This window comes from Saprolegnia parasitica (assembly GCF_000151545.1).
Source record: "Saprolegnia parasitica CBS 223.65 unplaced genomic scaffold supercont2.9, whole genome shotgun sequence".
Taxonomy (NCBI): Eukaryota; Oomycota; class Saprolegniomycetes; order Saprolegniales; family Saprolegniaceae; genus Saprolegnia; species Saprolegnia parasitica.
In genome coordinates, this window is record NW_012156403.1 from 521949 (window position 1) to 547219 (window position 25271).

General features: G+C 59.0%; 15 protein-coding genes across 15 annotated transcripts; 7 read left to right on the top strand and 8 right to left on the bottom strand.

Annotated features, from left to right (window-relative positions):
* Nucleotides 1-107: 107 nt before the first annotated feature.
* On the top strand, nt 108-1004 carry SPRG_19524 (hypothetical protein; the record flags this gene model as incomplete). Its single annotated transcript, XM_012342385.1, has 3 exons — nt 108-369; nt 418-887; nt 939-1004. 3 exons carry the CDS (start codon nt 108-110, stop codon nt 1002-1004), a joined length of 798 nt encoding a protein of 265 aa, XP_012197775.1.
* A 484-nt stretch (nt 1005-1488) lies between these two features.
* On the top strand, nt 1489-2361 carry SPRG_03666 (hypothetical protein; the record flags this gene model as incomplete). The annotated part of the gene is made up of 1 exon (XM_012342236.1): nt 1489-2361. One exon carries the CDS (start codon nt 1489-1491, stop codon nt 2359-2361), a length of 873 nt encoding a protein of 290 aa, XP_012197626.1.
* A 211-nt stretch (nt 2362-2572) lies between these two features.
* On the bottom strand, nt 2573-2907 carry SPRG_03667 (hypothetical protein; the record flags this gene model as incomplete). The annotated part of the gene is made up of 2 exons (XM_012342237.1): nt 2573-2655; nt 2709-2907. The coding sequence occupies 2 exons, from the start codon at nt 2905-2907 to the stop codon at nt 2573-2575; spliced, it is 282 nt and encodes a 93-aa protein (XP_012197627.1).
* A 324-nt stretch (nt 2908-3231) lies between these two features.
* SPRG_03668 (hypothetical protein) lies at nt 3232-3728 on the bottom strand. Its single transcript, XM_012342238.1, has one exon. It carries the CDS (start codon nt 3659-3661, stop codon nt 3266-3268), a length of 396 nt encoding a protein of 131 aa, XP_012197628.1. The 5' UTR covers nt 3662-3728; the 3' UTR covers nt 3232-3265.
* Nucleotides 3729-4476: 748 nt separating this feature from the next.
* Nucleotides 4477-5787, top strand: SPRG_03669 (arsenical-resistance protein). Its single transcript, XM_012342239.1, has one exon. It carries the CDS (start codon nt 4490-4492, stop codon nt 5648-5650), a length of 1161 nt encoding a protein of 386 aa, XP_012197629.1. The 5' UTR covers nt 4477-4489; the 3' UTR covers nt 5651-5787.
* A 423-nt stretch (nt 5788-6210) lies between these two features.
* Nucleotides 6211-7183, bottom strand: SPRG_03670 (hypothetical protein; the record flags this gene model as incomplete). The annotated part of the gene is made up of 1 exon (XM_012342240.1): nt 6211-7183. The coding sequence occupies one exon, from the start codon at nt 7181-7183 to the stop codon at nt 6305-6307; it is 879 nt and encodes a 292-aa protein (XP_012197630.1). The 3' UTR covers nt 6211-6304.
* Nucleotides 7184-7439: 256 nt separating this feature from the next.
* Nucleotides 7440-8290, top strand: SPRG_03671 (hypothetical protein; the record flags this gene model as incomplete). The annotated part of the gene is made up of 2 exons (XM_012342241.1): nt 7440-7825; nt 7853-8290. Exons 1-2 carry the CDS (start codon nt 7445-7447, stop codon nt 8288-8290), a joined length of 819 nt encoding a protein of 272 aa, XP_012197631.1. The 5' UTR covers nt 7440-7444.
* Nucleotides 8291-8511: 221 nt separating this feature from the next.
* On the bottom strand, nt 8512-9825 carry SPRG_03672 (hypothetical protein). The gene is made up of 6 exons (XM_012342242.1): nt 9629-9825; nt 9474-9585; nt 9304-9422; nt 9144-9256; nt 9031-9095; nt 8512-8980 (listed from the first exon to the last, which is right to left on the bottom strand). The coding sequence occupies exons 1-6, from the start codon at nt 9808-9810 to the stop codon at nt 8588-8590; spliced, it is 984 nt and encodes a 327-aa protein (XP_012197632.1). The 5' UTR covers nt 9811-9825; the 3' UTR covers nt 8512-8587.
* Nucleotides 9826-10719: 894 nt separating this feature from the next.
* On the top strand, nt 10720-11698 carry SPRG_03673 (hypothetical protein; the record flags this gene model as incomplete). The annotated part of the gene is made up of 1 exon (XM_012342243.1): nt 10720-11698. The coding sequence occupies exon 1, from the start codon at nt 10739-10741 to the stop codon at nt 11696-11698; it is 960 nt and encodes a 319-aa protein (XP_012197633.1). The 5' UTR covers nt 10720-10738.
* Nucleotides 11699-12431: 733 nt separating this feature from the next.
* Nucleotides 12432-15450, top strand: SPRG_03674 (hypothetical protein). Its single transcript, XM_012342244.1, has 8 exons — nt 12432-13036; nt 13090-13197; nt 13241-13720; nt 13770-13817; nt 13868-14479; nt 14530-14659; nt 14710-14951; nt 15006-15450. Exons 1-8 carry the CDS (start codon nt 12479-12481, stop codon nt 15387-15389), a joined length of 2562 nt encoding a protein of 853 aa, XP_012197634.1. The 5' UTR covers nt 12432-12478; the 3' UTR covers nt 15390-15450.
* On the bottom strand, nt 15381-16076 carry SPRG_03675 (hypothetical protein). Its single transcript, XM_012342245.1, has 2 exons — nt 15874-16076; nt 15381-15834 (listed from the first exon to the last, which is right to left on the bottom strand). Exons 1-2 carry the CDS (start codon nt 16027-16029, stop codon nt 15442-15444), a joined length of 549 nt encoding a protein of 182 aa, XP_012197635.1. The 5' UTR covers nt 16030-16076; the 3' UTR covers nt 15381-15441.
* Nucleotides 16077-16558: 482 nt separating this feature from the next.
* Nucleotides 16559-17899, bottom strand: SPRG_03676 (hypothetical protein). Its single transcript, XM_012342246.1, has 3 exons — nt 17606-17899; nt 17326-17550; nt 16559-17274 (listed from the first exon to the last, which is right to left on the bottom strand). Exons 1-3 carry the CDS (start codon nt 17876-17878, stop codon nt 16588-16590), a joined length of 1185 nt encoding a protein of 394 aa, XP_012197636.1. The 5' UTR covers nt 17879-17899; the 3' UTR covers nt 16559-16587.
* A 563-nt stretch (nt 17900-18462) lies between these two features.
* SPRG_03677 (hypothetical protein) lies at nt 18463-19852 on the top strand (the record flags this gene model as incomplete). Its single annotated transcript, XM_012342247.1, has 4 exons — nt 18463-18695; nt 18751-19310; nt 19360-19473; nt 19517-19852. The coding sequence occupies exons 1-4, from the start codon at nt 18503-18505 to the stop codon at nt 19850-19852; spliced, it is 1203 nt and encodes a 400-aa protein (XP_012197637.1). The 5' UTR covers nt 18463-18502.
* A 52-nt stretch (nt 19853-19904) lies between these two features.
* SPRG_03678 (V-type H(+)-translocating pyrophosphatase) lies at nt 19905-22511 on the bottom strand. The gene is made up of 5 exons (XM_012342248.1): nt 22009-22511; nt 21659-21965; nt 20726-21582; nt 20302-20680; nt 19905-20248 (listed from the first exon to the last, which is right to left on the bottom strand). The coding sequence occupies exons 1-5, from the start codon at nt 22494-22496 to the stop codon at nt 19931-19933; spliced, it is 2349 nt and encodes a 782-aa protein (XP_012197638.1). The 5' UTR covers nt 22497-22511; the 3' UTR covers nt 19905-19930.
* A 371-nt stretch (nt 22512-22882) lies between these two features.
* Nucleotides 22883-24454, bottom strand: SPRG_03679 (hypothetical protein). The gene is made up of 5 exons (XM_012342249.1): nt 24189-24454; nt 23994-24143; nt 23889-23945; nt 23510-23839; nt 22883-23460 (listed from the first exon to the last, which is right to left on the bottom strand). The coding sequence occupies exons 1-5, from the start codon at nt 24426-24428 to the stop codon at nt 22990-22992; spliced, it is 1248 nt and encodes a 415-aa protein (XP_012197639.1). The 5' UTR covers nt 24429-24454; the 3' UTR covers nt 22883-22989.
* Nucleotides 24455-25271: the final 817 nt, after the last annotated feature.

Below are 25271 nucleotides of genomic sequence, written 5' to 3' on the forward strand. Positions count from 1 at the left end.
CCGACGTCAAAATTGTCTCTGGCGACGTCCACTTCCACGACAAGATTGAAGGCGATGTCCGTGTCTCGACCGGCGCCGGCAACATTGATGCCCACAAGGTCCGTGGCATGAAGCTCCACTTGTCCACGAACGACGGCGTTATCCGCGTGCACAACCTTTTGGAAGGCGACGCGATCTCGCTCTCGGCCAAGCAGATTGAGTGCAAGAAGATCATGGCCAAGTTTGCCGACGTCAAAATCACCAAGTCGCCCGTCGCGCTCGACTCGTCGTTTGGCGCCATGTACGTGGCGCAGGCCGTCGTTGGCAGCGTAGCAACGGGTGCATTGCGTGTTGGAAACATCCATGGCGCCCTCGACATCAAGAGCCAAGGTTGACTCGACGCTTTGCAGCGCGATGGCTTATAAGGACATGCTATAGACGCGACGCTTATCCAAGTGGGAAGCGTGAACGGGTCGCTGGCGATCGAAGACGTTGGCGACAACTGCGATATTGATGTGCACTACGACAGCCTCCACCAAGTCGCCGAAGGCGAGCACGCCAGCAACCTCTCGTGCGGCGGCCAGATCCAGCTTTCGGTTGAGCCCAGTGTCGTGGCGCAGCTCGAGCTGCACGCAGAAGAAATCGCGACCGACGGCTGCGCATTTACCGAGTTTGAGCTCGACCAACTCGAAGACGACTATGCAATTGCCACCGGAACGCTGGCGGCGCAGGCGGCGCCAGCGTCAACGTCGGCTTCGTCCGGCAAGATCAACCTCTCGGGTGCAAAAGACTCGGCCATGACAACGTCCTTCTTCTCGACGTCGTCCGATGCTGACGACAACGAAGACGCGGGTGAAAGCCGTAGCCACGAGATCCCGACCATCTTTGCGCACGCGTGCAGCGGCAAGGTAGGACCTCGTACTTCGAAATCCAGATTCCGCATACATGCGTGGCTCTAGATTTCGGTGACGCAACTCAACTGGATGGAGAAGATCCGCCGAAAGCACCAAACGCGGTCGGCCTAACTTCTTACACGCTGTCGGACAGCTCAAATTGCCGCTGCTTCCGGGCCCCTCACAACTAGAGTCATCTAACTCTAAGCTGAACGATCCGATACTTTGAATGCGAGATGCGTTGCCTCGGTGGTCAAAAAGAAGTTTTCTTATTGGCCCTTCGTTGTCCTGCATATGCAATGCCGTGAAACTCATATCTGTTTCGGGACAAAGGCCTTGAACGCCGGCCCCCTCGCCGCATTCCTTGTAGTGCGCTCGCCGATCGCCATTGTATATCTCACGTGTAAAATCACCTCTAAATCACATCATTTATATGGCTTTTGACTATCTGAGTGGGTGCAAATAAAATAGCACAGGTGTAAAATGTGACACTTGCACGGTGTTGAGAGGTGGTTCCATTGGAAATAGACTTGGCGTTTGTATGCAGATTGGGTAGAAACAAACGGTCACACCGCCTTTCCAGCGCACCACGGATGTCCCTCATTTTGCCTTTGCCATGGACCTGCGCGAGACGACCGCTGGCACGGTCGGCGCCATCTGCAACGTCTACGCGGGCCTGCCCTTCGATGTTGCCAAGATCCGCCTCCAGACACAGGGCCCGACGCCGCTCTACAACGGTCTTGTCGACGTCGTGACCAAGACGGCCCGAGCCGAAGGCGTGCGGGCGCTCTGGAAGGGCGCCATCCCGGCCATGTCGAGCGCGATAGCCGAGAACAGCGTGCTCTTCACAGCCCATGGCGCGCTTCACCGATGCTTCTTTGGCAACCAAGAGAACCTCTCGACGTCCCAGGAGGCGCTCCTCGGCGGCGGCGCGGGCCTCTTTGCGGCCATGGCCATCACGCCCACAGAGGTCATCAAGTGCCAGCTTCAAACACACCACGGCCCCACGTCGCTGGGCGTCGTGCGCTGCATCCAACAAGTGTACCAGCAGTACGGCGTCCTTGGCTTCACTGCTGGGCTCCCGGCCGTCGTCTTGCGGGACGTACCGTTTGCATTCTTCTTCTTTGGCGCCTACCAAGGCTACACAGCCCAGCTCATGAAGTGGCAGCAAGTCGACTCGCGCCATGACCTGCACCCGCTCGCTGTCATGCTCGCGGGCGGCGCCGCCGGCTCGACAGGCTGGAGCTTTGTGTTTCCGGCCGATGTGATCAAGTCGCACATGCAAATTGGCCACATTTCGTTTCGCGAGGCAGCGACGACCATCTGGAAGCAACATGGCCCGAGAGGGTTTTACCGCGGCTGGAACGCGGCGGTCTTGCGCTCGTTTCCTGCGGACGGGTCGCTATTTCTCGGCGTCGAAATGACGCACCGCTTGTTTACGCTCCTCGAGCCAACGTCCGTGACGCCGTCCATTGCACCGGTTCTGTAGTTTGCACGGATATAGCCCTCATGCTGCTTTGCGTGATTAGGTTTCGCTGGCTCGCGACCACGGCAAGGCAGTTCGAAGAACGACAAGCCGCGCAGCATAGCTGAGAATGTGCTCCGCGTGGAAGCTTTGATCTGAAACTTCATGCATGCTGGAGAAGCCGACCGTCGTAAAGATTACAAGATGAAATGTGATGGTACCAAGCAGTGGTGCATTAGAGCCACAAGCACTGGTTGACTAGACACGATGCTTGCTTCAAGTACTTGTCACGGTCCCACGACAAGCGACTGAGGGCGTCTAGAACCAGCCGCACCCGAACGGCGAGAAGAGACCGCACCCGCCACCGCGACCCCAGCCAAAACCAAAGCCACCGCCACAGATCGACCCAAAGCACTCCTTTTGGCCGCCTTCGCGAAGCTGCTGCGGTTGCTTGTGGCTCGCCTCGGTGTCCACTTTCGCTGCGATGCCCATGGCTGGCGTGTCGACGGCAACCACAGTGGCACTGCTGCTGGCAATGAGCGCGGCAAAGATGACGAAGGAGTTGACCATGGTGAAGGTGTGGGGAAAATAAGAACTGATAGCTGTCGAAATACGACCAAGCTGGTGGAGGAAACGTGGTCAAAACCTGTCATGGCATTCACCACGATCTTTCCGTGACGTGATGGGATCGATGACTGACAGAATTAAAGATTTGTTGTTCTAGGGTTGTACGCGGCACAACGCGATTTGGTTGTCCAGCTTGGAATTGCACTGTGTGGACGCTGAGCTTTAGTACCAGCGACCACGGTAGATTATTGCAAATGGCGTTGTATGACAGGCCAAATGGAATCGAACGCGCCCATTTTTGTACAAGACGGGTGCAAGAACGCAAAACTGTGTCATGTTGTAGCATAGCATTACAAAGAAATCACGAGAGCAGCTCAAAAATGCGGTCGGCCGGCCGGGCGACGACCGCCTTGTCATCGACGATGAAAATCGGACGCTCGATCAGAATCGGGTGCGCAATCATCGCGTCCAAGAGGCGAAGGCGGTCGGCGACCGGGTCGAGCTTGTCAAGACCCAAGTCGGTGAATTCGGACTCGATCTTGCGCATCATGACGAGCGGGCTTGGGCTCTTCTCGCCCGGCACAATCTTGGCCAGGATGTCCTCGAGCATCTCGCGCGTCCACGAAACGTGGAGGTACTCGAACACTTGGTAGTCGAGCTTGGACTCGTCCGGACGCTCCTCGTTGTACTTGAGCAGCATCGCCTTGGCCGTGCAGCACTTGTTGCAGAGCGGGTTCTGGTACAGGGTCGCCGGCATGATGTGTTTACTGGAGCTGAAAATGTAAAATGGTCAGCGCAGTGCCCACTCCCACTCGGTCCAAATGTATGACTCACAGTCGTTTGTTGAAGGACGCATGATGGGGCCTGGAACATATGTGTGCGCCACTGGCTTCAAGGGCATCGGCGCATGGGGTTATCGCCTTCAACATTTAATTCGAACTCATACAAGTTCTGAATCAAACCGTCGAAAGATTGAATAAAAATGGAGATTCCCGTCGCCGGAAAGATCGTCTTGCGCACAGTATGTGCATACAAACAACTATAGAATCAACTGTTTCCGCCCATCATTACGCGACCGCATGGCACCGTGCTACGGTGTAGGCGGATCGGCATGCGTTGTGAAGGCGACGTCGGCGATGGTTCTCGAGCCTCAACACAGCGCCACCAGTTCTTATAGTAGGCTACACTACGCTCGTGGTGACGTATATTCGAAGAAAAGCGCGTCTCTGGAGGCAGATTCGGTCGAAACCTTCGACGAGCTCGCATGAACAGTGTGACGTGGTCAGCAGGCGAAGGATCTGCTAACTTGTTCTCTGTATTTACATACTAAAACCAAGTCAAACTTCCGACGACGGCCGGCCGAATTTTTATTCCGAGCGTCCCAAGGCATGACGCTTTTTAAAAACAGATACCAAATAAGCATACAAACAACAAACTTAAGGATATCAAAACCAAAATAGTATAATTAAAACGACGCCGAACCTTCGTCGAATGACTGGCTCCGTTGCCAGAAAATCGGCGCCAATCTCGCGCCAACTTTGCACTACAAAGACCATGTCATTTCCAAACTTGCCGACTCGTCGTCATGAGCATTCCGGCGCAACCGCTGACGCCCACGAAACAGAGCGACGTGCAGACGTCGTACAACCTCGCGACCGACGCGTCGAGCAGCGAGCCGAGCGTCGATGTCTCCAAGATGAGCCTCTTCGAGCGGTACCTCACGCTCTGGGTCTTCCTCGCCATGGTCATCGGTGTCCTCATCGGCTACTACGTGCCGTCGATCCCCGAAGGTCTCGACAAGGCCACGATCAGCGATGTCTCGGTGCCGATCGCCGTCCTCCTCTGGGGCATCATCCTTCCAATGATGATCAAGATTGAGTTCGCCAGCATCGTCGACTGTCTCAAGCAGCCCAAGGCAATCCTCCTCACGTGCATTGTCAACTACGCCATCCAGCCGTTCACGATGTACGGCATCGCGATCCTCTTCTTCCGGACGTTCTTTGGCGGCTACCTCGGCGACAAGGCGGACGGCTACGTCGTCGGCTCGATCCTCCTTGGCGGTGCACCGTGTACCGCCATGGTGTTTGTGTGGTCGATTTTGATGAAGGGCAATGCAGCGTACACGCTGACGCAAGTCGCAGTCAACGACCTCCTCCTCATGGTGTTGTACGTCCCGACGACCAAGCTGCTCGCGGATGGCACGTCGCTCGAGATGCCGTGGTCGACGCTCTTCGTGTCTGTCGCTCTTTTCGTCGTCATTCCGCTCGTCGTCGGCTACGGCATCCGGAAAGCATTCGGGCACTCGGATGCTGGCCTCGACTGGCTCAACTCGAAGCTCCTCCCTGTGTTGGACTCGCTTTCGATGGTGTTCTTGGTGCTCATGATCGTGCTCATTTTCATCTCGCAAGCCGCCACTATCACGGACAACGTCGTCGACATCCTCATTATTGCGATGCCGTTGATCCTCCAGACGATCCTCATCTGGGGCATCACATACACCGGTGCGCTCTACCTCGGCCTTTCGTACGACATTGCGGGCCCCGCGACCTTGATCGCGTGCTCGAACTTTTTTGAAATGGCTGTCGCCGTCGCCGTGTCGCTCTACGGGTCGGGGTCCCCCGCTGCACTGGCGACCGTGGTTGGCGTGCTCATCGAAGTCCCCCTCATGCTCATCCTCGTCGCAATCAACAACAAGACGCAACACAAGTTCGCCTCGGCGTCCACGCCGCTCCTCCCCGAACCCTAGTCGTTGGCCTAGAGTGATTATAAAGTAATATGTCCTACACGTGACCGAAGTCTTATTTACTGTTAATATCAGCTCGACAAAGTCCTTGGGTCATAGGAGGCAGCCCACGGCGTGTAGCTAGCGCATTTGTATGTGCACTCATTTCAACAAGACATGCTGCCCACCGTCGACACCACATCTAACGGTAGGCCAGCCGCTTCCCGCGCAAGCTCTAAGAAGCGCTTGCAATGGATCTTCTTTGCGTCAACTTCTCGGGCCTACCGGGTTCCGACGACGATGCAAGCTAGGGCTGTCGGTGTCCCACCCGGCAATATTTTCTGACCGACAAAGGCCCATGGCTACGGCGATCTTGTACGACTACCTGCCGCTGACTCGTTGATGCGCTAGAGCTGGAACTCCACGGTACGCTGTTGAGCATCGCGCCGGCCATGGCGTAATCTGGTTGGGCACGAGAGACTAGTTTTGTGCGTCCTGACTGAGCCGCTTGTACATTGCACTCGGTCATGCGAGAACAGCTGTACGATACGCCAGATTGGCGCCTCTGGCAAAAAGTCCTTTTACACACAACGTTTTGATCCCCTTTCGTTCTCAATTTTCGTCGTTTGAGTCGAGTTCCTGACGGAGAAATGTTGCACGACACGACTTCCCGTTGCATCAGGATTCCACGACTTCCGCATGGGCGATATGGGCGCTGATCGCCTGAAAAGCCTTTTTGATGTGCTTCGCATTGGACAAAAGGTGGTTGGCGCCCTTGATCTCCAGCCACTGCTTGGGCTCACGGGCTGTTGCAAAGAGAGCGGCGCCGTGCTCCAGCGGAACGTTCTTGTCGCTGGTGCCGTGGACGATGAGAAGCGGCACCGTACCGCGTATGACGTGCCCAGCGATGTCCAGCTGCTCCATGTCATCAACGTAGCTTCGCGCGAGGGGTCGCCAGACCTTGCCAGTCGCATCAAACGACGTAGTATCCGCGCGGCAGTCGTTCGCCAACGGCCATTGCGCCGGCCAGTAGAACGCCGTCTCGCACTGCCCGTCGACGCGCATGGCCGTCAATTGGTCATGCGAAAAGTCAAGCTTTGAGCCTGCACAGGCGTCGACGATACCTGCCACCACCGAGATGGACCGTAGTTGCGGATGATCCAAGTCGCGGAGACAAGCCGCGAGAATGGCACCGGTCGAGAGCCCAACGACATGCACGTGGGCCTTTTGAAGCTCGGTCGCGCAGTAGGCAACAATCCCGCGCGCGTCTTCAAGCTCGCGACTGAGTGTCTTGCTGTGATAGCTTGCATCGCCGTCGGAGCCCGGAAGCCCTGAGAAGTTGACGCAAAGAAGATCCATCGCGAGCGCTTCCTCGAGCTTGCGCGGGAAGCGGCTGGCGTACGCAGGTGGAGCGTCCTCATTCGGGTGCACCGAGAGGTCCGGGAAGCCGTGGAAGTAGACGACGATGCTCTTCGTTGGCTCCTCGACCGTCGAGAGCAGACCCAGCAGCGTGCGCGCTTGCCCGATCGGGACGCGGACGTGTGCCAATGTGCGCATCGAAAATGAGAGGTACTAGAAAATGCAATATCATTTTATGAAGGTTCTTGATGTTGCCCTTTCCGATACGAAAGGTCGCTTGGAGCAGTCGAGCGGTTCGGCCCTGTTCGATCGCGGCCGCAATGCCTTGTGATACCGCGCAGCTCTACCGGTCCATTGCCTCGTAATGTGCCGGGCGCGAAATGTGCCACATGGCCCTTGGCGCCAACTGATTCTGCCAGAGAGTGCCACCGTTTTCGTCAGTTTGAAATTTGCCCGACCATGGTCACCACGCACAACATGCGAGCCCACTGGGACTTTGGCAACCTCGACGCAACCGAAGCCGTCTTTAAGCAGCTCATTGCGGCATCCGCGTCGCCCATCGAAACCATGCTGTTCGAGACCCAAGTTGCCCGCGTGCACGGTCTCCGCGGCCACTTCGACGCTGCCCACGCTCTCCTCGATGCAATCGAAACCGAGCTCGGGAAGATCATTGGCCCAACGAACGACCTGGCCGAGCTTCAGACGCGCTACTTTTTGGAGCGTGGCCGTGCTCTGCGCTCCGCCAAGCAGACGGACGCAGCATGTCCGCTCTTCAAGCAAGCAGTTGACGTCGCAGTGGCTTCCCACATGGACGAGCTCGCGATCGATGCGATTCACATGGTGGCGCTCGTCGTGTCACCGAGCTAGGCGATTGCGTGGACAGAGCGTGGCATCGCTTTGGCCCAGCGCTCGGATGACGCCAATGCGCAGAACTGGGATGCACCCCTCGCCAACAACCTCGGGTGGACCTATTTCGATGCGCGTGATTACGCAAAGGCCCTCGCAACCTTTGAAACGGCGCTTGTCGCGCGCCAGCGCATCGGGGCACCCGAGCAAATTCTTATTGCCAAGTGGGCCATTGCGCGCGTGTATCGCGCGCTGGAGCGCTACGACGACGCCATTGAGCTCTTGATGTCCCTCTCGCCTCAAGATGGATACACGCACGAAGAGCTCGGCGAAAACCTCCTCGCGCAGCACAAGCCCGAGATTGCCAAGACGCATTTTGCCCAGGCTTACGAGGCGCTGCAACACGACCCGTCCGTTGACGCCCCGCGTGTCGCCCGCCTCCTCGCCCACTCCAAGTAGTTGACCGCTACGCAAGACACCTTGGTGTAATAGTTCGTGCCGTGTAATTTCCGAAAGTCCACCGCCGCCCCAAGAAGGCTCCACTGACAGTTGGCGTTCTGCCGCCCGCTTCGTATACTAGACTCGACACCTCCGCACTTCCAGGGCTTAGGCTATTCCATAGTACGTTTGTCATTCTCCCCGAATGCTACCGAATTGTGGTTTTGTAGACTTTTCAGAAATTTGACAGCAAATTGTTTGGTTCATGTTGCATCGAATTTGCTATCTCGACATTGGTTCCAGCAGCTCCAGCAGAAGTTAGAGCTTGGCGTTGGCGGGAGGGACCCACTGCAAGACGTCGAGCGCGCAGCCCCGGTGCAATGTATGGCCGCTGCCGCCGTGCCCGTAGTTGTGGATCACGAGCGCCCCGTGGCGATTGCGACGGGGCGCAGCGACGAGAACGACACCGCTGGCGGTCTGCGGACGCAAGCCCGCCTTGGTCCCGAGCACCTTGGAGCCGGCCACGAGCGGGCAGATGCGCTCGCAGCGCGCACGAATGGAAGCAATGTCGCTTTCGTCGCAGCTCGTCGAGTAGTTGTGCGCTTGCACCGTACCACCCAAGACGACTTCGCCACCCGGGCGCGGCAAGATGTACGTGTACACGTGGTTGACTTCGTGCATCTGGAACTCCTTGATCGCGGGGTTGAAGATCTAGATGTACACGTTTAACCAACGATCAAGGCAGATCGTTTGGCGTTTACCTTAATGGTTTGGCCGCGGACGGGAAAGGCGCTGGCGTCCGGCACAAGCTGCTTGGCCCCCATACCTTGAACACACTATATATGTCGTGCTGGCATCGAGAGGTCTGTCGTACCCGTGCAGTTGACGATGACGTCGCACTGGAGCTCGTCCAAGCTTGCAACGCGGCGCGTCTCGAAGCGCCCGCCGAGAAGCGCGATCTGGTTGCGCATCCACGGCAGCAGCTTTCTACACCATTAGATAAGAAAATCAGCAGACCAACGAAGTACGCGCACCCAGGATGCACGAGAAGCGTCGAGTATGCAAATCCGTATGGCGCGCCGTTCGCGCTGGCTTCGGCCGGCGAGAGAAATCGAAAGTCGTCGACAGAGTGCGCCCAGTACGGATGACTCGCCTACGCGAGTGGTTAGCGGCGACGGCGATCTCTGACGCGGCGACGACACACCGTGGGCGTATCATGGTACTCGCGGCCCGTCACGCGATGGATGCCGACGACGTCAGTCCCATGTTCGCGCAATAGCTTGGCGAGCCACTGCATCGTGGCATGGCCCCAGCGACTAGAGAGAAGATGACGCAGCTCCCGCCATCGGCTGTACGTACTCGATTGCCGCTGTCGACGAGTTCTCCGAGAGTGCAAACGGGCGCCAGATTGCACCGGCGACATGCGACGTCGTGTCCTCGAAGCTCTCGGCGACGATCGTCACGCGCTTGTGCCCGGCCTCGAGCAGCGCCAAGGCCGTCGCGAGGCCGACGACCCCGCCCCCAACGACGATGATGTTCATCTTTGGACCAAAAGCGAAATTGAGTGGCGTGCGTTCCGGTTACGTGGCCATATCTTTATCCGGCGCACCCACATCATGCCCACAAGAATTCGATCCGCGCGCGTGCTGATTGGCTGAAATTATAGATCGCAAGCGTTGCATTCGCAACCGCCGGCGTCACGGACGAAGTTGCTCGCAGTGTTGATGCAGCAAGCACAGGCCTCTCTCGGCTTGTCGACGTCGACGGTCGCTGCTGCATCAACACGACAGAGCGTAGTACCGCAGCAATATAACGTCGCGGGCTCGGACGTTCGAAACACAACAACCCTGGACCTGGAAGTGTTTTAAACCACTAAAAAACACGTGGACCATCGGCGCTGCGTGTCATCATCATTCATTGCTACGTCGTCACGGAAATCGACCGCGTCGATCGCAGCAGGGCGAAGTCGAAGATATTAGCTTCTCGTGCTGGCTTCCGCGCAGAAAACGTTGCCGCTGGGCGGAGAGTTCGAGGCGCCAATGATGGCGTCGAACACTCCCATCGGTCCAAGGATGGTGGACGATCGTGAGTAGCAAGAAATCGGATCTTCTATGGCGTCCCTTGTCGACACGGAATACTGACCTCAGCCATATCTCACGTACCGTAGGTTGAGGTTGAAGTCCGAACATCCTCCTCCCGTCACGATTCTAACGCCGCCTTCCTTATGAATCACCGTCGAGAGCTGTCGAGGCATCGCACGCAACAACCCACATTGCAGCGTGCCACGCTACGACCATCCATCCGTCAAGTTGTCCGACCTCCATGCGTCGTCGTGCTCCCCATCAAGACAGGTATGCTGTTTAAAACACGTTTCGAACGGTGTGGCTACCACCGGCCACAGTGGGACGTCCGCACTTGAAGAAACGCGAGTCCATTTTTGCATTTTTGCATTTCGGCCGCAGATCTAAAATGGACGACGACCACAACTTTTACGACGCGACCGAGCACGATGTTGTCGCGATGACCGACCCGTCCCGCGCGCACCAGGTGCTGCAGATGCCCGAGCTCTTCCGCGCGATCGTGCAGTTCCAGCGCGGTATCGTGATGCCGTTTGCGCCCATTTGCCGTGCGTGGGCCGCGCGCGTGCCGTACCTTCAAGGCCGCTTCCTCGTCCACGCGTTCAACCTCGACGATGTCTACGAAGCGTCGCTCTTCCAGCAGCTCTTTGTGATGCGGCCACACATGTTTAGTGCCGGCGTCATGGACCTCTTGTGCCGGTACGGCGACCTCGACATGGTCCACTTTCTGCATCTCCACGGCGCTCCGTGCTCCAAGGACGCAATGGATTGGGCCGCGAGCGCCGGGCATCTGCACGTCGTGCAGTATTTGCACCAACACCGCCGCGAAGGTGCGACGACCGACGCCTTGGACAATGCTGCCAAGCACGGGCACTTGGCGGTCGTCGAGTTTCTCGACCGACACCGACACGAAGGCGCGACCACCAAGGCAATGGACGAAGCGGCGGTCCACGGACACCTCGAGGTCGTGCGGTACCTCCACTTTAACCGGCGCGAGGGCTGCACCAAGTACGGCATGGACCGCGCAGCGCTCGAAGGCCACTTGCGCATCCTCGAGTTTCTGCACAGTCATCGCTACGAGGGCTGCACCGTGAACGCGATCAACTGGGCGGCGCAGCACGGGCACCTCGAGATCGTCCGGTTTCTCCATACGCACCGGAAGGAAGGCTACACGGCGAACGCGCTCAAGTGGGCAGCCCAAAACAACCACTTTGACGTGGTGCACTTTTTGCTCTCGCGCAAGGAGACGATCCAGCGCCACATGACGTCGGCGCGCCACGCCAAGGGCGGTGACCCGCTGCGGCAGATTCGGCGGCTCAAGCAAGCCGCGTGCCAATGCAGCGTGAGCTAGTGTGTGTCGTCGCAAGGACCTCCGCGTTCTTGGTCGCAGTAGTAAGTTAAAAAAAGTTAAGCCTTGCCTCGTTCGACTTGGTTGAAGACGACGATCGATCGAACGGCCACCACACTTCAACCTTGAAGTTGCTGCTGGCACATAATCTCCGATGGGAGGCTTCAACGAATACGAGGTGTTCAGCTGCCTTTGACGACAAGATCGTTCAGTCCGGATAATAATACCGTCCGGAAAAAGATATACGCCGGATCCTGGCGATCTTGTACTTGTTCGCCTGTCGCGCGGTGCACGGTATTTGAGTAATATCTGCTTTCCCGCTCGAGGACCTGATTTGATGTCGTTGGCTCTACTAAGATGTAGCCTGGCTCTACCTATGGCAACCTCTCGTAGAAAGCATCCCGACGTCTCTGAGAAGAAATGCCACCGGCTTGGGCCGCCGTGGTCTGCTACCGGTACATGCATCGTCCTCAACGAGACGTGCGTTATGGCCGCGGTTGATTCGCACCGAGTGTGTTATTGTCCCACGGAGCTAGCCCGCCATGACTCGCCCTCGTCGACCAAGCTCAAGGAATCTCATGATCACGTCGCTGTCGAATCTCTATTGACGAGCTAAAGTTGTGGCTTTGTCCTTCGTTCAGTCTAACGTTTAGTCGAAATGGACCGACTATAGTCGGTCTCGGAAAAATGATTGGGAAAACCTCTGCAAATGCATATTTAGAGTTGGGTGATCGAAGTTCGCAGTAGAAAGTCTCGAGGATCTTTATCGGCGGCAAGACGACGATGGACTCGATCGGGCAAGCCCGCGCGCTGGGCCGCGTGGAAGGCCGCGCGGAAGCGCTGGACGAGATCGCGGACCTCCATGGGCAGATTGCAGTGCTCACGAAGCAAGTCGAACAGCTCATGCTCGATCAAGAGAAGACGACGAAGGAGCTCATGTCCACCGTGTACAAGGACCTCAAGCAAGAGTTTCGGCGCCAAACGACATCAACGCTGACGCCCAAGGAAGCCATGGACATCATCAAGCCGTGTCTACGCCGCGTCGCCGAGGTGCAGGTGCCACAGTCGCAAACGCTCTTCCGCAACGTTTCCTTCATGGCCCAGGACCTCCCGACGACGACTGCGGCGTCGCATCCGCTGAGCCCGCCCACGCCACCCGTGATCCCCGTAACGCCACCCACTCGCCCGCCTGTCACCGAGCCACCGGTTGTCGCCCAGCCGCTGCCGGTTGCTGACGAGCCGGTGGTCGTCAACCACATTTGCGTCGCGGCTACCGAGAAGGTCGGCGTTGGCCGCGCCGCCCACATGGTCTACGTCATTCAAGTGCGCACCGGCGACACCGTACGGCGTCCACTTTTGTTATTCTGTGTGAGTTCTACGACGACGTGACATAGGGTCTCGTGCTCTCGCAGGTCAAGCGACGCTACAAGGACTTTGTCTGGTTATGGGAACGCCTCTCGAGCGCTTACGTGTTTGCTTGCATCCCGACGCTGCCGCCCAAGGTACAACTATCTCTGCACCGCCACCATCCAAACGATCGAGTAGAATGGGCTCCGCGACAACTCCAAATTCAACCCGCGCTTTGTCGAGAAGCGCAAGCGCGCGCTGCAGCTCTGGATGAACCACCTTGCGTGGCACTATGCAATGGGCTTTTCGACCGAGATGCAGACGTTTCTAGACGGCTCGGACCTTGTTCACGTGCCACGCACGCCGCCGCTTCTGCTGCCGCGGCGTCGCCGCACATCGTCGAACGAAGGCTGTGGCGCGCGCAAGCTGGACGACCAGTCGATCAAACGCATCCAGGAAAAGCTGCCGGTACTGCAGCGCCACTTGGTAAAAGCGAGCAAGCGCCTGGATGGGCTCATCAAAGCCCATGCCGACATGAGCATCAATGTTGCTGGCTTTGGCAATGCGGCCGCCCACGCGAGCAACTTTGAGCGCCTGCACGGAAGCGCGACAGCGTGGGATGGCTTTGCAGCGCACGCTCTCTTGCCCTTGCAGCAAATGCATGACGACACGTGCGAGGTCCATCATCATCATCCTGTTGATGGCTGTTTACGACAACGATGATTAGATGCTGGACGTCTCGCTCCAAGAAACACTGCATTTCCAGCACGCTCAAGTAAAGCTCCTCCTCCTTGCATTCGCATCATGCGCTGCAACGTGGCGTAGGTCATGCCTCGGTTCGAGAAGCAAGTGCACGACCTGACGCGCGACATGGGACCGAGCACGGCCGAGAAGCTGTCGCTCGAGTGGGACGAGGTGCAGACGATCCAAGCCCGCGCGATGCTTGAGAGCCTTCTGCACGTCGCGACGCACATGCAGCAGTCCCACCACGACGTTGTCACCGTGTGGGAGTCGGCGCGAACCGCTGTGCTAACGGTGGCGACACCGCCGCCCTTTGCACCGCCACCAACGCCATGTTCCATGCCGTCGCCATTGGCAGCGCATTCGCAGCACGTGCCGGAGTTTGCCCACCCGACGCTGGAGCGCCCGTTAAAGCCCAACACGTTCGAGTTTGTCAACCACCTTGCGGACCCGGATGCGAAAGACGCGCGGACGCTCTTTGGCGGGCCACAAGCCAACCCGAACGCCGTCTTCACCGTGTACCAGAGCTCCGACGAAGACGAAGACGACGAGGACGAAGCGCCAGCCTTCTCGGCGTCGTGGGACCTCTACATTGATCGCTTGCGACGAAAGCAGAAGAAGCAGGCCAAGGCCGAAGCCGCTGCCGTCGAAGAAACCAAGCGCAAAGAGAAAGAGGCCGAAGCTGCGGTTGCCGAGGTACGTACATTCGAACAAAGCGCCGTTGATGATAAGGCGACTCTGCCTAGTCGCGCAAGAACCGCAAGCGACCACAGAGCATGCAGTGGCCGCTCAAGCGCATGGCACGGTCGCAGCCCAAGGTCGTCGTGCACGACGACTTGAGCGCGATGCCCAAGAGCATGAGCACCTCGTCCCTTGGTACGTCATGTCCTTTTGGAAATGAAAAGAGTTCGAGCTAGTGATCATAGATCGCATGGACCCATCCCCGCCTGCCGCCGCGAGCAAGGCGCTCTTCGACCAGCCACCAGCAAATGCCGCCGACGTGCGCAGTGTCGACAACTGGATTTCTGCGACCACGGACGGTGGCCAAGTCTACTACTATCACCGCCTTACGCGCGCCACGCGCTGGACGAAGCCCGACAAGGCAGTGTTGGACGACATTGAAGATCGCTTGGCGGCGCAGGAGGAGGCGACGCAGCGCCGCGTCGAGGTGCGATCGAGGATCTTCCAAACCTGTACACTAATGGTGTTGTTTGCACCATAGGAACGCCGCCAATGGTACCAAGACAACAAACAGCAACAGGAGAAGGAGGCTGCCGAAGTCGATGCCTCCCGACACCTCGTGACGACCCGCGTCCGCGACTGGGCGCGCAACAAGGACGTGGTCATGCTGCTCCGGTCGCTCCACGAGGTCTTGCCTCGGTCCCTGCTCAAGCCGTCGAGTGCCGCGTGCCCATATCAGGTCGATGGCGCCGCGACCGTCGCGTCGGTGAAGAAGGCGTACATGAAGGCTGTCCGGACCATCCACCCTGACAAGCTGCCAAAAGGCGACTTCGACGTCAAGGACCGATTTCTGGCACAGACGCTCTTCTCAACGCTGACACTAGCCCACGATGAGTACCAGCGGACGCATGCGACGTCGTCGTGATGACACTGAATGATCGCACTCCTTGAGCTTATAAATACGGGCACAGCCTGGACTACCGGCGATGTCGGGTCATGCTGCGCACCTTGTTGGTGAAGCGCTGGTCAAACTGCCGCTGCTCGGAAGCGGACGGTCGGAGGGCCTTCTTCGTGGCTTCGATGGGTGCGAGTTTGGCCGCGACTTTTTCTTGGATTGTCGGGAGCGACTGCAACCAGAGCACGCCATCATCATCAGCATCGTATCGATCCTCCATGCGTCGAGAATCGTACATCGCGTGCTTTTCGACTTCGAAAAAGCCGACGGTCCGCGCGCTAAAGAAGGTGAAGTAGCACGGGTGGCAGACCTTGGCCGTGAGCCCGTGGTGGAAGGCCATGGCGCCGACGTCGTTCATGTACCGGCCTTCGATGAGCAGTCGCGTGCGGCAGTCGCCGCAGACAATCTCGCCGCACTAGACGCTCATGAGCCATGGTCCTCCATCGTGCATTACCATGTAGCAATGCTTCTTGGGGTCCAGGTGAAAGTACTGGAAGCAGGCATGGCACTGGTACCGCTCGTCCGCGTCGACCCAGTGCTCGCGGTGCATGAGGCGGTCCATCATGAGCAGGTTGAGGTCCTGCACGAAGCTCACGGGCCGGCAGACCATCTTCGCGTCGTCGTCCTCGTCGGATCTCAAAGTGCCATCCCGCTGAGTCTATTTTTATTTTCATTTCTGTCTTGCTATACAAATCACAAGATAGAATTGAATTTTTTGTATTGAAAACTCAACCAATCCGCCGTGGGTCGAAGCGAAGTTCGAAGTTCTTTTGCCAGAACCGCCGAGTTGTAAGTCACAGTCTGACTAGACGCGACTTCGTACATGCACTGAGCATGATGCCGGAGGTCGATGACGGGCCACCTTGTCTCTGCAGGATAGGCGACCATGAGGTCGCAAAGGTTGCGTCGAGCCATTGCTGCTGTCCGGTGCTACGTCTTGAAAATGGCAGAGCGGTTGGGTCAATGGACGCGGTCGCTTGGCCTGAAGCGTCTGTAGCCGGGCGCCGCGAACGTGGTTGCCGCAGCCGATCATTATTGTGCGGCGGCTGGTGCCAAAGCGTCTTCCGCGGAGACGAGGCGCATCTCCGTTGGCCGTCCATTCCACCATCGCCTTGAAGGATTGATACTCTTGGTTGATATTTGAAAAAACATTCTATAGTGCGTGCAGTTACAGGAGCCCGAGGACACGGAGACGGCTGTCGTACTCGGTCTTGCCGATATAGCACCCGATGAGCGCGCGCTCGCCCTCGAACGCGTGGCGGCCGTGCATGACGCGGTTGTTGTCGACGACCATCATGTCGCCTTCGTCGAGCTTGTGGACGAGCTCGAGGTGGTTAATCGCCCGCCAGAGCTCCTTGTGGTGCTTGTAGAACGCAAACGTGTCTTCAAACGAAAGGTGCGTGAGCGCTGCGCGGTCGCCGTCGTTGAGTCGGAAGCCCTGGACATTGCCGCGGTAGTCGACGTCGATGACCGTCTTCATCGTCGCCAGCGACGTATCGTCGTCGAGGCAGTAGAACGGCAGCGGCGTTTTGCTGAAGAAGGCAAAGGCCTCGGGCGCGTGCTCTCGGAGCCACTCGGCCACGTGGAAGCCGTCCACGTACCGGCTCGCGCCGTCCGTGGGGCCGCCGGCCGCCTGCTGGACGCAGTTGAAGATCTGAAGACCCGGCGGCGTGTACAGATACGTGCTATCCGTGTGCGCTTGGAGCTCCAAGTTCGTCGACGCCGTGTCGTTGTAGCTCATTTCGGCCGTCTTTGGTCGCGTCGTCCACATGGTGCCGTAGACCGTCTCGAGGACGAAGCCGATGCGCCGGGCGAAGGCCTCCGTGTCGTCCATCGAGTTGGGTGTCTTCTTGATCTACACCACTCTGTCAATATACATTTCGATAGAGTGCTATTTGGGGCGTACGAGGAGAAGACCGTGCTTCTGCAGTAGCTGCATACCAGCCCGGAACCCATCGCCCATCATCGCTTGATACGTCGATGTCGGCATCACCAAATGCTTGTCCCAAAGCACCTTGTTGTCGAGGCGCTCTTGCCGGTACTCGTGCGGATACGTCGTCTTGGGCGTCGAGTAGACGTGGTCCCGCAGCCACTGGCTCGAGAAAGCGCTGTGCGTGCAGGACGACCCGACCTAATGTCATGGCGGGCATCAGCTCACAATAGGTCATCATCATCGAAAGGCGTACAACAACGTCCTTCCAGTGAATTGTGAGCGCGTCCGGCGCGACCGCCATCGTCGCCGGCGAGCTCAGAGGAATCGTGGCCGAGTGGATTTGGCGCTGCTTGGTCGTCGGGTGCTGGCAGTGCGCGCACGTGCAATGGTCTCGCAGCCAGATCTTGTGGAACTTGGCCGAGAAGCCGTCCGTCCACGTGAGCTCGACGGCCTCCTGCGCCTCGAGCGGCGTCACCTTCGCGAGCGAAGTCAGCGCGCGCCGGCTGCGCAGCATGGACGCCAGCATTTTGCAATGTGCGGAAAAATCAAAACTGTGTTGATGCAACAGCGTTGCCAGGCAGAGACGCAACCTCTATAACTTTATATTCAAAGCGACACCGTCGCCAACTTCAAGTCGCATGAGCTCTGCAGCGCATGGTCCGTAGTTCGCCGCTCGTGCACGTTAGCTGCCTTCCCATACCTAGGCCTTGATAGCACCTCGTAGAGCTCTATGCAGTCGCTACACTGAGAGCGTTCCGCGCCGAGGCCACGACGGTCGAAGAAAAGAACGGTGTAGTTCAAAGAAAGCAAAGCGAACCGGCGTCGTCGACAGGCGCAGTATCCATGCAGCCAGCGTCATGCGGCTCGTGTCCATGTCTCGCCGACGACTTCTGCCAGCGGTACGCCTCAGATAGTAGCAGCAGGCTAGCACCGCCCGAGAAGGTCGCGCCATGAGCGACGACGGGATGCTAGCGTGCGAGACCTGGCTGCTGCACACAGCGACGAACCGATCATGGTGCACGCTCCATCGGCACACTTCAATAAGGTTGGTCCCACCTTGCGCATCGCAGAAGATATGTCGGCGGCCAAATGCATATTTTTGCTGATTTTCACGACGCAGGTGGCGAGCTACCTTCGCGAACAGACGCCGATGCGGGCCGACGCCCATCCGTACCGACCTCGTCCTCGGACCAACGTCGTCCGCCAGCTCCTTGGCCGCGAGAAGCTCGGGGTGCCACGGGTGCTTCGGCCGCTGGCGCGAAGGACGTGGGCGCTGCGCGACGTAGCGCTTCGTGAGGAGCAGGCGGTGGTCGTGGGCTTTAGCAGCGACGGGCTCTTCCTCTGTACGCTACCTTGTTCAATGTACATGTACATCAACAAGTATTTTGCGATATGTAGTGTATTACTCGTACTGGGGCCATGAGCTACGCCTCTTCTGGCGCGTCTTCGAACCGTCGGGCGAGAACGTCGTGCCCGTAGCCATCGCCGTGCGTACGAGCGTCGGGCCATGGGCGCCGCTTGCTGCGACGGCCGAGCTCCCAAACGCAGCCGCGCTGTCGCTCGACGACCGCGAGCTGCACGTGTGGCAGAGCCTCCGCGAGCAAATCGTCGTCGCGATCGCGTGCTCGCCCAATCCTCACGCGCCGTGGTTCATGACGCTCACACCAGCGCCTTTACAGGCGTCGTCGCCGTCGCTTCGGACAGTCTCGAGCCTTCGCCTGCGATTGGCAACGCCCCATGCGCCCAAGCACGCGTGGACCTTCCTCGGAGGTGGCTGCAACCAACTACTCCTGCACCTCGGCGCCACCCTCGTCGTGCTGGGGCTCGAGCTCAGCGGAGCGCAGGCGCCCACGCCGACAATGACCCCGTGGTACGCGCCCTCCGAGTACGCCCTCGACATGGTCGCTATCGCCGAGCCCACGCCGTTCCCAAATGCTCGTCGAACGCTGAGCCTTCAGGTAGTGCTTTACGTGCTTCCTACCGATCCTCACGCATCCAGGTGCGCAGGCGATCTATCAATGGACGTTCGACATCGAGACGTTCTTGCGAACATGGCTCGACAGCGTTCCCGCCCTCGCACCGCGCTCGCTTCTCGACTATGCACTCGCTCTCATCGACGAGGTTGCTATGGACCGTAGACATGTACTTCAACGTGGGCAATTAGGCGCCTGCCACGGTCGCGCCAGGAAGCTCCTACATGGCGTGCGTGCTCGACGTCGCGCGGCCACGTACTCGGCTTGCGCTCTTCATCTACTGGAACACGGTCAGCGGCGCGTCCGACGTCCTCCGTGTCCTCCAGCGGCCGCCCGCCGGCGACGTGCGCAGCAGTCTACCGTCGGTCCGCGACAGCTTTCTCATGCACCTGGCGATGCACGCGCCCGTGCCACAATCGTCATGGTGCTACTGGTCCAACGCAAGCGTCTTGCGTCAAGTGTCGCTCCACACCGTGTCCAACGCCGTCTTCCCGTTTGACATTCACCTCTGCGATGCGTCGTCCTAACGCAGGGTCGTCGTCGTCGTACTGAGATGTGTGTGTTTCGCTCGAGGCAGCGTCCATACAGATAGGATGTTCAAGTTCTTATGCGGCGACGCGTGTCACAAAGAGCGGGCCGAGCACGAGGACCGTGGTCGAGAGGAGCTTGATGACGACGTGCAGCGCGGGCCCCGCCGTGTCCTTAAACGGATCACCGACCGTGTCGCCTGTCACCGCGGCCTTGTGGGCCTCGGAGCCCTTCCCGCCATGATGACCGAGCTCCACGTACTTCTTCGCATTGTCCCACGCACCGCCGACGTTGTCGAGGAAGAGCGCCATCATGATGCCTGTGACGGTCCCAAACATGAGGTACCCCGCGAGGACCTCGGCGCCGAGAAGCGGTTTGTTCTGATACGACCCGACCTAGAGGGCCCATCTCCTCTCAGTTCTCGGTACAAGAAGAGAAGTATACGTACGATGCGGAATACGAGGCCGACGGCGACGGGCATGAGCACGGCGAGGAGGCCCGGGAGGCGCATCTGCTTGAGTGCTGCCTTGGTCACGAGCGCAACACACGTCCGGTAGTCGGGCTTTTGCTTGTACTCCATAATACCGGGGTAGAGCGCAAACTGCCGGCGGACTTCGAGCACGACCTCGCCAGCGGTCTCGCCGACGGCCGCGACCGCCAGACCCGTAAAGAAGAAGACCATCATGGTGCCGAGGAGGCCGCCGACGAGGACCTCGACGGTCGCAATGTCCACCGTCTTGAACGGCACGCCCGCAAACGCCGAGAACTCGTCCATAAAGGCACCAAAGAGCACAAAGCACGCCAGCGCCGCCGACCCAATCGAGTACCTACGTGCATGTCACACACACAATATGCATGTCATGATGACAGACCCTTTCGTGATGGCCTTGGTGACGTTGCCGGCCGCGTCGAGCTTGTCGGTCGCGTCACGCACGTAGTCGGGCTGGCCGCTCATCTCGGCAATACCGCCTGCGTTGTCTGCGATCGGACCATAGTTGTTCATGGCGAGGACAAAGACGGCCGACGAAAGCATGCCCATGGTGGCGACAGCCGTGCCAAAGAGCCCGCCGGTCCGGTTGTTGGGGCCACCGATCCCGGACGACGCGCCGAGGTGGTACGCGGCAATGACCGCGACACTGACCATCAACGTTGGAATCACGGTCGACTTCATGCCCACCGCGACGCCCGTGATGATGTTGGTGCCATGGCCCGTCGTGCTCGCTCGCGCGATGCTGCGCACGGGCTCGTACGCGTAGTCGGTGTAGTACTGCGTCGACTTGACAAAGACGAACGCGGTCACCATGCCGACGAGGCCACAGAGGAAGAAGTGGAACCACGCGCTCGGCGCGGCCTCCGTGTGCAGAAGCCAGCGCGTCGAGATCGCAAACGCCACGAGCGCCAAGCCGAGCGTGACCGAGTAGCCGCGCTGGAGCGTCGTCATCGGGTTCGTCTCGTGCGGGCCGGGCGCCGTGACGCAGAGGATGCCGATGCTGCTGACAAGAATGTCAAAGGCGTGGACGACGATGGGGAAGAAGACAAACGAAATCGCGAGCGACGAGTGCGCGTCCTTGGCCAGCGAGCCGCCGAGGATCATGGCGCCGATGATCTCGGCGGCGACGCTCTCGAAGACGTCGGCGCTGCTCCCGACGCAGTCCCCGACCATGTCCCCGACGAGATCGGCAATCACGGCCGGGTTGCGCGGGTCGTCTTCTGGAATGCCCACTTCGACCTACCATAAGATAGTACGTCCATCGTGAGAGATACAACGATGCAATCATGAGGCACAGAGAGAATGATGGACGCACCTTGCCGACGAGATCCGCGCCGACGTCGGCGGCCTTGGTGTAGATGCCACCGCCAAGCTGCATGAAGAGCGCGACGAACGACGCGCCAAAGCCATACCCGACCATGAGCATCGGAATGTCCGTGGCCGCGACCGAGGACCCAAACAGCATGTACAAGACGACGTAGAGGATGCTGACGCCGGCCACGCAGAGCGTGATGTCGAGGACGGCCGAGAACGCACCGCCGCGAAAGCAGATGAGCAGCGCCTCGCCGTACGACCGGCGCGCGGCGCTCGTGACGCGAATGTTGGACTGCGCCGAGACCCACCTGCGGCACGTGAGATCCACACGGCGACGAGGCAAGCACGTACATGCTAATGTAGCCGGCCCCCGCCGAGCACACTGCACCCAGAAGGAACGAGGCCGCACCAAGGACGCCCAGCATGTAGTTGCCAAGCACTTCGACGCCTGTCGCGTGCGCGCTCGTCGTACGCAGCGCGTAGCTAAAGAAGATCAAGAGCGCCAAGCCGATCGCGATGCGCGAGATGGCGGCATACTGGATGCGCAAGAAGCCTTCAGCGCCTTCGCGGATCGGCGTCGAGACCTCGCGCATCTCGGGCGTGCCGTCGTCCTTGGCCAAGACCCAGTTGCAGAGGTAGATCGAGAAGAGCACACCGTAGCCGCAAAACGTGAGCACGAGCACGAGCGGCCGGAAGGTGCTGGCGAAGGCGAAGAAGAGGAGGCCGACCACCGAGATGGCGATTGCCGGCGTGTTCAAGTCGACCTGCTTGGCGTACGCGGACGCGTGGTTGCCCGAGACCGGCGGTGCCTGGAAGCCAAACTCCATTGCGTCGTGCATTGTCCCGACCAAGATTTATGGCAAATGGGATCCGCGGATCCAGATATACCTCTATAGATGCATGCAATATGTAGTTTGAGAGGTACGTACAACTACGCCATTGGCCAATCGCGGCGCGACCACGTGTCATGCCGGACCGGCCCCCAAATCCGGACTCGTATCCGGATGACGCACCTTGAAGTTGGGCAAAGTGGTCTTGATCTGTGGCACGATGGAATCCAGGTACCGACGAACCCAACGACGTCGTCGGCTTGGCTTCATGCGCCGTGGGACACACCTACCCGAGACGTGGCAGCACTCCTCTCGCATTAGCACCCGTGCGACGTGCGATGAACCGAACCAAGGCTCCTTGGATGCGATCGTCCGGCGTCATCGCAACTTGGGTACGACGCTTAAGCCCTTTCGGAGGCCGCAAGAAAAGGTTGTAGCAACACGACAAGGCGGCTTCACACTTCACATAGCTCTTTTCTCGGACGTTTAGTATCGCGTCTTCTTACATCTTGTACTCTTCCTTGACGATCTTGGCGATCGTCGAGAGCTGCATGTTGCTCGTGCCTTCGTAGATCGAGCCAATCTTGGAGTCGCGGAAGAACTTTTCGACCATGAGGTGCTTGGTGAAGCCAACGCCGCCGAGAAGCTCAATGCACTTGGACGCCGTGCGCTCGGCCACGCGCGACGCGTGGAGCTTGGCCATCGCCGCGTTCTTGACGAACGGCGCGCCCGCGTCCTTCATGCGCGCGGCATTGTACACAAGAAGGCGCGTCGTCTCAATGTCGAGCGCGCACTCAGCGTACTGGTGCTGCATGGCCTGGAAGTCGCCAATCGCCGATCCAAACTGATGGCGGTCAAAGAGGTACGGCATCGTCTGGTCGTACACGCCCTGCGCGAGACCGAGCATTTGCGACGCAATGCCAATGCGGCCTTCGTTGAGCGTGCTGATCGCAATCTTGTAGCCCTTGCCGACCTAGATCATACTGTCAGTGGCCATCGTGGAGGGATGCAATACTATCTACCTCGCCAAGGATCTGGCTCGACGGGACCTTGACGCCGTTTAGGAAGACGGGGCACGTCGACGACGCGCGGATACCGAGCTTGTCTTCCGGCTTGCCGATCTCGAGGCCCTCCATGTCGCGGTCGACGATGAAGCACGTGATCCCCTTGTAGCCGAGGCTCAGGTCGATGTTGGCAAAGACGAGGTACACGCCCGCGTACTCGGCGTTGGAGATCCACATCTTCTGGCCCGTCAACGTGTAGTAGCTGCCGTCGGCCGACTTTTCAGCGCGCGTCTTGAGCGCAAACGCGTCACTGCCCGAGCCCGCTTCCGACAAGCAAAAGCTGCCAATCTAATACACCAACAAGTCAGAGATCGAAGCGACGGCCACAGACGCGTACCATGTTGGAGCAGAGGCGCGGAAGGTACTTCTGCTTCTGCTCCTCCGTGCCAAAGTTCTATGCGTCGCTCGTCAGTCGAGCAGAAGATGATGCAAGACGACGTACGACAAAGACGTTGTTGACCACCGTGTTCTGCAAGTCGCAGAGAAGGCCAACGACCGGGTCGACACGCGAGAGAGCTTCGATCGTCAAGCAGACGTTCATGAAGGACGCGCCCGAGCCACCGTACTCTTCCGGGATCTCAATACCGAGCAGCTACATGTGCATGAGCTCGCCTCCTCGAGGCGCAGCATCTCATACCCCGTTCTCGAAGAGGCCGTTCGTGACTTCGTCGTCCATCTCGCCCTCGGCGTCCATCTTGGCGGCCTTGGGCAAGCAGACGTCGGCGGCGAACTTGGCGACCGCGTCCTTGAACATCTCTTCCTCCTCCGAGAGATACGTCAGCGGCAGGTGCGTCGAGGAGCTCATGGCGCGCATGGCGATGCCCCCGGCGGCGGTCTTGCGGAGCGCGGGCGTCACGGCGCGGACGATGCGTTGCATGCTGGTCTGGCGGAAATGGAGCGAATTCCAAAGTGCCATAACCAGGGGTTATGACGCCATCGTTTCTGATTGGCCAAAAATGCAGGGGTTTCCTTGAAGTAGCGTTTGAAGTTGGGGTGGCGCCACCGGCCCAGCTGGCACGACCGCTGTCGCTTGCCCAAGGGGCAGCGAGCCGAAGGCCTCGGAAGAACGCGACCCGCCAGACTACGCGACTCATTGCTGCATCGGATAACCAGCCATGGACCACCGGCGAGCAATACATGTCGTCTCTTCCGGTAGCGTAGACGGGGCTAGCCCCTGCGACGAGTCGGAGCATGTCCCAAGGTGCCCCTTGCGCACGATTGCCTCGTCGAGGCGATTCGCGTTGGCTGTTGTGGGTCACAGATAGGACTGCGGCGTCCTTGAGGCGGGTGGGTGGGGGCGGGTTGCAGTCGGTGTTGCATACCACATGCCGTGCGCACGCCTGCGCGTGTCCCGCGCGCCTGGACGCATCCTGATTTGACGATGCCGTCTCTGGAAATGTGAGAGAACGATTAGGCTGGATGGTATACACAAGCTGTATCGAGCTGATGGTGTATGAAATGAGTTGAATTTGACAGACAACCAAAGGCAAACAGGAGCCTCGAGCTTCCAAGTTGCCGTTTGGCACCCAAACGAACCTTCGAAAGCAGCCGGTGGACACCGACCTTGATGTCGTCCGATGAGTCAGGATCCTAGTAGGACGCTTCAGAAGGATGCTTCAGAAGGTGGCGCGAACTAGAGCACCCCCAGAGCTGATTGGGATAACCAGCCGAAGCTTCATGTGCTCTAATTCTGAACACAACATCTCAGCGAGGGTGAGAT

Coding starts and splice junctions, on each gene's coding strand:
- SPRG_03668 (XM_012342238.1), bottom strand. CDS start 3,661: ATGCCGGCGACCCTGTACCAGAACCCGCTCTGCAACAAGTGCTGCACG.
- SPRG_03669 (XM_012342239.1), top strand. CDS start 4,490: ATGAGCATTCCGGCGCAACCGCTGACGCCCACGAAACAGAGCGACGTG.
- SPRG_03672 (XM_012342242.1), bottom strand. CDS start 9,810: ATGAACATCATCGTCGTTGGGGGCGGGGTCGTCGGCCTCGCGACGGCC. Junction 9,096..9,143: donor CGTCATCGTCAACTGCACGG/GTACGACAGACC, acceptor AGTGTGTTCAAG/GTATGGGGGCCAAGCAGCTT. Junction 8,981..9,030: donor TCCGCGGCCAAACCATTAAG/GTAAACGCCAAA, acceptor GTGTACATCTAG/ATCTTCAACCCCGCGATCAA.
- SPRG_03674 (XM_012342244.1), top strand. CDS start 12,479: ATGGACTCGATCGGGCAAGCCCGCGCGCTGGGCCGCGTGGAAGGCCGC. Junction 14,480..14,529: donor CCGAAGCTGCGGTTGCCGAG/GTACGTACATTC, acceptor GACTCTGCCTAG/TCGCGCAAGAACCGCAAGCG. Junction 14,952..15,005: donor CGACGCAGCGCCGCGTCGAG/GTGCGATCGAGG, acceptor TTTGCACCATAG/GAACGCCGCCAATGGTACCA.
- SPRG_03675 (XM_012342245.1), bottom strand. CDS start 16,029: ATGGTCTGCCGGCCCGTGAGCTTCGTGCAGGACCTCAACCTGCTCATG. Junction 15,835..15,873: donor CCAAGAAGCATTGCTACATG/GTAATGCACGAT, acceptor ATGAGCGTCTAG/TGCGGCGAGATTGTCTGCGG.
- SPRG_03676 (XM_012342246.1), bottom strand. CDS start 17,878: ATGCTGGCGTCCATGCTGCGCAGCCGGCGCGCGCTGACTTCGCTCGCG. Junction 17,551..17,605: donor TTCACTGGAAGGACGTTGTT/GTACGCCTTTCG, acceptor CCATGACATTAG/GTCGGGTCGTCCTGCACGCA. Junction 17,275..17,325: donor AGAAGCACGGTCTTCTCCTC/GTACGCCCCAAA, acceptor AGAGTGGTGTAG/ATCAAGAAGACACCCAACTC.
- SPRG_03678 (XM_012342248.1), bottom strand. CDS start 22,496: ATGCACGACGCAATGGAGTTTGGCTTCCAGGCACCGCCGGTCTCGGGC. Junction 21,583..21,658: donor GCGCGGATCTCGTCGGCAAG/GTGCGTCCATCA, acceptor ATCTTATGGTAG/GTCGAAGTGGGCATTCCAGA. Junction 20,681..20,725: donor ACCAAGGCCATCACGAAAGG/GTCTGTCATCAT, acceptor ACATGCACGTAG/GTACTCGATTGGGTCGGCGG.
- SPRG_03679 (XM_012342249.1), bottom strand. CDS start 24,428: ATGCAACGCATCGTCCGCGCCGTGACGCCCGCGCTCCGCAAGACCGCC. Junction 23,946..23,993: donor TGGTCAACAACGTCTTTGTC/GTACGTCGTCTT, acceptor AGCGACGCATAG/AACTTTGGCACGGAGGAGCA. Junction 23,840..23,888: donor CGCGCCTCTGCTCCAACATG/GTACGCGTCTGT, acceptor TTGGTGTATTAG/ATTGGCAGCTTTTGCTTGTC.